This window comes from Myotis brandtii, unplaced genomic scaffold, assembly GCF_000412655.1.
Source record: "Myotis brandtii unplaced genomic scaffold, ASM41265v1 scaffold699, whole genome shotgun sequence".
In the NCBI taxonomy this organism is placed as follows: Eukaryota; Metazoa; Chordata; class Mammalia; order Chiroptera; family Vespertilionidae; genus Myotis; species Myotis brandtii.
The window spans coordinates 101,514-108,345 of record NW_005370733.1 but is presented as its reverse complement, the minus strand read 5'-3'; the positions used below and the strand labels follow the sequence as shown (position 1 = coordinate 108,345).

General features: G+C 65.7%; 1 protein-coding gene across 3 annotated transcripts in view; it reads left to right on the top strand.

Annotated features, from left to right (window-relative positions):
* The window catches only part of LOC102246914 (chromosome unknown open reading frame, human C9orf9), a 9,171-nt gene extending 2,941 nt beyond the window's left edge, over positions 1-6,230 (top strand). The window contains exons 1-4 of one of the 3 annotated variants that reach the window (XM_014529896.1): positions 913-970; positions 1,312-1,488; positions 5,015-5,217; positions 5,720-6,230. In XM_014529896.1, the coding sequence (XP_014385382.1) occupies positions 1,345-1,488; positions 5,015-5,217; positions 5,720-6,050 (678 nt within the window). In that variant the 5' untranslated portion in view covers positions 913-970; positions 1,312-1,344 and the 3' untranslated portion in view covers positions 6,051-6,230. Of the gene's footprint in view, positions 1-912; positions 971-1,311; positions 1,489-5,014; positions 5,218-5,719 lie in introns of those variants that run through there. The other 2 variants (XM_014529897.1, XM_005882125.2) reach the window with 2 other exon arrangements.
* The last annotated feature ends 602 nt before the right edge of the window (positions 6,231-6,832 follow it).

The window sequence follows — 6,832 nt, the reverse complement described above, 5'->3', positions numbered from 1 at the left end:
GACAGAGGCCCCCACCCTCCCGGACAGAGGCCCCCACTGTCCCGGACGGAGGCCCCCACCCTCCCGACAGAGGCCCCACCCTCCCAGACAGAGGCCATCTTCTGTCCGTTCTTGCGTTTCCTTTCATCAGGACGCCATCTCCTCTTGCCACAGAGATGCCCTCCCTGGCGCCAGCCCTGCCCGGGGCTCAGGTGCTGAGGGACACCCAGCAATAATGCCCCCCCCCCCAGCTCCAACCTGCTCTCACGCCTCTCCTGGGACCTGCCAGGAAGCCTGGCACGTGTCCTGGTCCCGTCCTTCCCTGTAGCTTCTCGCTGGGACCCGCCCTCCGCCCTCCGGCCCAGCCTCCTGACCCTGCTCACCTGGGGGCGTGCAGGCCTGGGCTCCAGGTGTTCTGGTGCCCCAGGTGCCCTGGCAGCTTCGAGGATGCTGCTCAGCCCTTAGGCAGCCTGGAGCCTGGGGAGGGGGCGGGGGCGGGGGTCTGTGGAGCAAGTTTGCTGTGACATCCTGGGTGTCAGTGTCCCCCCACCCCCGGAAGTAAGGGGAGTTGATCTGCTGAGGCCCCTTCCAACTGCCATCCCACAGGTCTGTGAGCTGGAGCATGCGGCGTGTGCTCAGCAAAATGATGGCGTCACGGAGGGCAGCGCCCACCACAGCCTTTCTGCTCCCAGAGCAGATTGTGGAGGAGCTGCGGACGCCTGGGTCCTAGGCACCCAGCGAGCACTCCCCTCCCATTCCCCTCCCAATCGGGGGAGGCAGGGAGGAGGGGCCAGCAGGGAGGTCAGGGCCCTGCCCCACCCCCAGAGCTGGGAAGTCTCAGACAGGGCTGGCCCCTTCCTGCCTGGCCCACCGCAAACAGCCCGGTCCAAGCTGATGGGCTCAGACGTCTCACTCTGGGGCAATGCCCTGATCCCAGCTTTTGCTGACACCACGGGGAGGCACTGGGGGCTGAGCGTGTGTGCGTGCGAGGGTATGTTTGTGTGCATGCGTGAGCGTGTGTGCGTGCCCGCATGTGTATGTGTGTGTGTGAAACTCAGTCTGGAGAGACTGAGGACCGGAGACGTTCTCGCCCACAGGGAGGGAAGAAAGTCACACTTCATGGCAAAGAATGTATCCTTGCGAGATACACGGGTGTGGGTCGGGCTCAGCTCTCTCGTGGGGGGGCAGGAGGGCTGGCATGGGAGGGGCTCATTCCCTTCTCTGCAAAATGGGGGTGACAGCAGCCCCTGCCCCCCAGGATGCGGGAGCCCCGGGAGGGCTCCCCCAGGAGGGCCTGCACCTGCAGCCCTCAGCCCTCGCTCTTCCTCCCAGACTCCCGGGCCTGAAGGGAGCCCCTGGAGGACCATGAACGAGGCGAAGGAATCGCTGCGGAGCATCGAGCAGAAGTACAAGCTGTTCCAGCAGCAGCAGTTCACCTTCGTGGCGGCGCTGGAGCACTGCCGGGAGAACGCCCACGACAAGATCAAGCCCATCACCAGCATCGAGCAGGTGGCCTCCAGGGTGGGGCGGGGTGGGCTGGGACCCGGGCACCTGCCAGGCCCAGAGATTCCTGGGCAGCACCGGGCCAGCCCTCGCTGGAACCATGAGGGACACCGGGGCCGAGACAGGGGAAGCTCAGGCCAGCAGCAGGCCTGGGATCCTGGCTGGGGGGACGCGCCTCAGGGGTGGGGCGAATGGAACAAGTGGGTACAAGGGTGGCTCAAGGCTCAGCAACCAGGGCTTCGTCCCCGCTCTGCCCAGGCCTCCTCTGTGACCAGGGGCCTCTCTGTGCCTCCGTTTCTGCGGACGTCATGAGATGGCCCTCGGAACACACCCAGCCTGTGCCCGAGCGTCTGAGGCCGGGGCTGGACGGCACGTACTGAGGGGCAGACAGGTAGGGTCCAGCTGCCGGCTCCACTGGGTCCGAGCACAGGGCGTTTTCATTTAGCCCGTGTCTCCCTGTGTGCGTGGACCGGCGGGACTCGGGGCCTCAGCACCAGTGAGCTGCTGGGAAGTTATGGCTTGAGCCTCAGTGTCAGGAACACACACCCAGACCCTCCATCCCCTCCCTCCCTCCCCCCATGGAGAACAGCACCCCCTACTGGCAGCACCCCTTAAGTCAGTTTCCCCCCCAATTTTTGTAGATATTTCTCCCGGTTCTTTAACTTGAAAAAACGTAACCCTACGGAAAATGAACACACACATGACCCAGACCAGGGGTGGGGACCATCGGGCCCACTGGCCGTAGGGGCCTGAGACATCCTTTGGTCTGGCCCGGCCCAGGCATGAGGGTGGGTTAATGAACTGTTTGACCAAATAGAGCAGCTCATTTGAAGCTGATCATTTGGCAGGAAAAAGGTCTCCACCGCTGGCCTAGACACACCCACCCGTAACGCTGAGCCAGGCCTGGGTGCCTCCGAGACCCCGCCTGTCCCCACGTCCTGCCAGCCCGTCCCTCAGAGGCCCGCATCCCGGCACCGGGCGGGCTTCCGTCAGCGGAGCAGCACCTGAGGCCCACCTGGGCTGGGGCTCAGCGGAGGCTTTTGGTAAAAGTGGCCCCACAATCTGAGCCTCCACCTGACGTGTGGGCTCCTCACCCTCACCCCGCCCTCCACAGGGTAGACACACACAGCGGCGGCCAGTGACGCTGCTCTGTGGTTACAGCACAGCCCAGGTTCCTCCATGGCCCACCACCCACCGCTCTGGGGCAGGTGCGGGGCAGGTGCGGGCAGGTGCGGGGCAGGTGTGGGGCAGGTGCAGCAGTTGCAGCAGGTGTGGGGCAGGTGTGGGGCAGGTGTGAGGCAGGTGCGGGGCAGGTGTGAGGCAGGTGCGGGGCAGGTGTGAGGCAGGTGCGGGGCAGGTGTGAGGCAGGTGCGGGGCAGGTGTGAGGCAGGTGCGGGGCAGGTGTGAGGCAGGTGCGGGGCAGGTGTGAGGCAGGTGCGGGGCAGGTGTGAGGCAGGTGCGGGGCAGGTGTGAGGCAGGTGCGGGGCAGGTGTGAGGCAGGTGCGGGGCAGGTGTGAGGCAGGTGCGGGGCAGGTGTGAGGCAGGTGCGGGGCAGGTGTGAGGCAGGTGCGGGGCAGGTGTGAGGCAGGTGCGGGGCAGGTGTGAGGCAGGTGCGGGGCAGGTGTGAGGCAGGTGCGGGGCAGGTGTGAGGCAGGTGCGGGGCAGGTGTGAGGCAGGTGCGGGGCAGGTGTGAGGCAGGTGCGGGGCAGGTGTGAGGCAGGTGCGGGGCAGGTGTGAGGCAGGTGCGGGGCAGGTGTGAGGCAGGTGCGGGGCAGGTGTGAGGCAGGTGCGGGGCAGGTGTGAGGCAGGTGCGGGGCAGGTGTGAGGCAGGTGCGGGGCAGGTGTGAGGCAGGTGCGGGGCAGGTGTGAGGCAGGTGCGGGGCAGGTGTGAGGCAGGTGCGGGGCAGGTGTGAGGCAGGTGCGGGGCAGGTGTGAGGCAGGTGCGGGGCAGGTGTGAGGCAGGTGCGGGGCAGGTGTGAGGCAGGTGCGGGGCAGGTGTGAGGCAGGTGCGGGGCAGGTGTGAGGCAGGTGCGGGGCAGGTGTGAGGCAGGTGCGGGGCAGGTGTGAGGCAGGTGCGGGGCAGGTGTGAGGCAGGTGCGGGGCAGGTGTGAGGCAGGTGCGGGGCAGGTGTGAGGCAGGTGCGGGGCAGGTGTGAGGCAGGTGCGGGGCAGGTGTGAGGCAGGTGCGGGGCAGGTGTGAGGCAGGTGCGGGGCAGGTGTGAGGCAGGTGCGGGGCAGGTGTGAGGCAGGTGCGGGGCAGGTGTGAGGCAGGTGCGGGGCAGGTGTGAGGCAGGTGCGGGGCAGGTGTGAGGCAGGTGCGGGGCAGGTGTGAGGCAGGTGCGGGGCAGGTGTGAGGCAGGTGCGGGGCAGGTGTGAGGCAGGTGCGGGGCAGGTGTGAGGCAGGTGCGGGGCAGGTGTGAGGCAGGTGCGGGGCAGGTGTGAGGCAGGTGCGGGGCAGGTGTGGGGCAGGTGCGGGGCAGGCGCGGGGCAGGTGTGAGGCAAGTGTGAGGCAGGTGTGGGGCAGGTGCAGCAGGTGTGGGGCAGGTGTAGGGCAGGTGTGGGGCAGGTGCAGGGCAGGTGCGGGGCAGGTGCGGGGCAGGTGCGGGGACCTGGGCTGTGGGGGCAAAGCCTGTGCCGCCCTGCAAAGCTATCACACTTAGGAAGACCCCCCTCGAGCAACAACAGGAAAGCCGGTCTAGACTGAGAACTGTGGGTCCTGGGGGGGTGGGGATGCCCCTTCCACGGGGTCGTGGCGAGTGGGGGAACCATTTGATGAGAACCGGGTGGGGAGTCCCACCTGGATGGAGCCGGCTCCTCTCCAGCGTTGGGGGTGGTTCCCTAGTCTGCGTCCACGCAGTCCATCTGGGCTCGGGGTTGAAGTGCTGCCTCCTGGCGGGGACTGTCCGTGGGGTGGTGGCCAGCTTTCTCCCGCGGGTGGCTCATCTCCCAGCTCCTCTGACTGATGGCCCCTCCCTCTGCCTTGGACACAGGACAGACCTACAAAGGGTGTCAGGTGCCCGCCCAGCAGCCCTGAGTGGGACTGTGGCGTGAGAAGCTGGGACCAGCCCTCGGCTTTGGGCGTCGGCTTAGGTCACGGGGCTGGTGAGGCCGGGCTCAGAGCCCTGGTTGTGGGCACCTCCCTCCGCTCTCAGAGCCTCCACCGCTCAGCTGTTCAGTGAGGATTTAAAAGCTGCCCAGGTGGGGGGTTAGATGAGGAGGAACGAAACCGGGGCTGCAAACAGGCTGCCGGTGCCGGGGCCCTGAGCGAAGGGCTCTGTATGGTGTCTGTCCGTCCCAATGCAACACGTCGCTGCCTCTCCCCGTGGCTCTGGGAGCAGGGAGAGCCGAGGGGCTGCTGGATGCTTGTCCCATAAAAGCAGCAGCCGGGCTCCTGCCCGCCCTCACTCCCCTGCAGCTGGGCTCCTGCCCGCCCTCACTCTCCTGCAGCCCGGGCTCAGGCTCCTGCCCGCCCTCAGCCCTCACTCCCCTGCAGCTGGGCTCCTGCCCACCCTCGCTCATGCGCTGCCCTGCAGGTGCAGAGCTACACGGAGCACTACTGCACCAACTCCACAGACCGCCGCATCCTGCTCATGTTCCTGGACATCTGCACGGACCTGAGATCGCTCTGCCAGCGCTTCGAGACCCTGCACCCAGGCACCCCGATCACCAACAACTTCCTGGACAAATGCAAGACCTTCGTGAGCCAAAGCAATGACCTGAGCAGCCTGAGAGCCAAGTAGGTCCCTCAGGCCCCGGTTCTGAGGCCGGGCGTGCTCCTGTGGGCGGGGGGCAGGCAGGGATGGGGGGAGGGGGTCCTCTGTAGAGAGGCAGCTGAGTCTGAATGGGTGAAGCCGGTGGGAAATTCGAGGCCCTCATTCTGAGCCCCGGAACCACGGCCCAGAGTCCCAAATCCTCAGGGAGCTGCCGAGAGGCTCGGGCAGGAGGCTCCAGGGGACACAGTGTAGTTTGCAGCTATTAGAGCAGGTTCCACAGCCCCTCGTCCAGGTCCTACTAACTCCTTCGCACCAGGACTACCTGGGGCTCTGGGTCCCCAAACCTGCTGACCCACAGCGTCCGGGGAACAGGGAGCCCCACCCGGAGCGTGCACAGGACTAACACCTCCCCAGGCGATTCGGAGGGAGGTCAGGCTCAAACACCCTGCCCCCGGGCAGGCAGGCGCTTGCCACCGGGCGGGGAGTCCCCGCAGCGGGGGCTCACGGGCCCCCTTGGCCCGGCAGGTACCCCCATGACGTGGTGAACCACCTGAGCTGTGACGAGGCCAGGAACCACTACGGGGGCGTGGTCAGCCTCATCCCCATCATCCTGGACCTGATGAAAGAATGGATCGCCCACTCGGAGAAGCTGCCCCGCAAAGCGCTGCAGCACGTGAGTGGGCCCGACACGCCGGGACGCTCCGCGGCCCCCGTGCCTTCTGCCCAGGCCACGAGCACCCGGGCCCACGTTACAAAACACCCCAGTAGGCAACTTACAAAAGGCAGCCTCAAACCCAGGGGGGTAGACCAAGGATGTTCAAAACCCCCCTGGAGACCCCCTGGTGGGAAACTGTAACCCAGAGCCAATGACCTCGCCCAGCCCCACCCCAGCCCGCCCCGGCCGAGGGGTGCTGTCACTAAACTCAGTCCCAAGTGGTCGATCCATTGTCACGGGCACTCACAGTCCCTGCCACTCATTAACCCCACGGGGCTGCCCAATATAGAGGGTGTCCCAAAAAATGTATACACACTTTAAAAAATATATATATTTTTAATTGATTTCAGATAAAGGAGAGGGAGAGAGAGAAACATCCATTATGAGAGAGAATCATTGATCGGCTGCCTCCTGCACGCCCCTCGCTGGAGATCGAGCCCGCAACCCAGGCGTGTGCCCTTGACCGGAATTGAACCTCCTGGTTCATAGGTTGACGCTCAACCACTGAGCCACACCGAACGGGCTGCATACACATTTACCAGCTGATGGCTCAATGGAAGGTTCTTTCTTTTCAGATTTAAGCCACTGGAATGAGTAATTATTCAAAGTGTGCATACATTCGGGGGGACACCTGTATGATTGAGACCCTTGCCCCTCCCTTGCCTTCACCTCTAACTGTCCCTCGCCTTGGACGACAGGCTCCGTGCCCTGAAGAGGAGACCCACTTGGAGTGGGGGGGGGGGGGGGGGGTCCCGGGGAGGCCAGGAAACAGCCAGGGCTCTGGCTGCCCGCACTCCCTCGGCCAGCCCCCGGGCTGCAGGTCCAGCTCTCGGCTGAGGAGCACGAGACAGGCGCAGCTCCCGGCGAGACAGGGCTGTCCCACCTCCCAGGCTGCTGTGGGTGCCACCGGCCTCTGGACCACA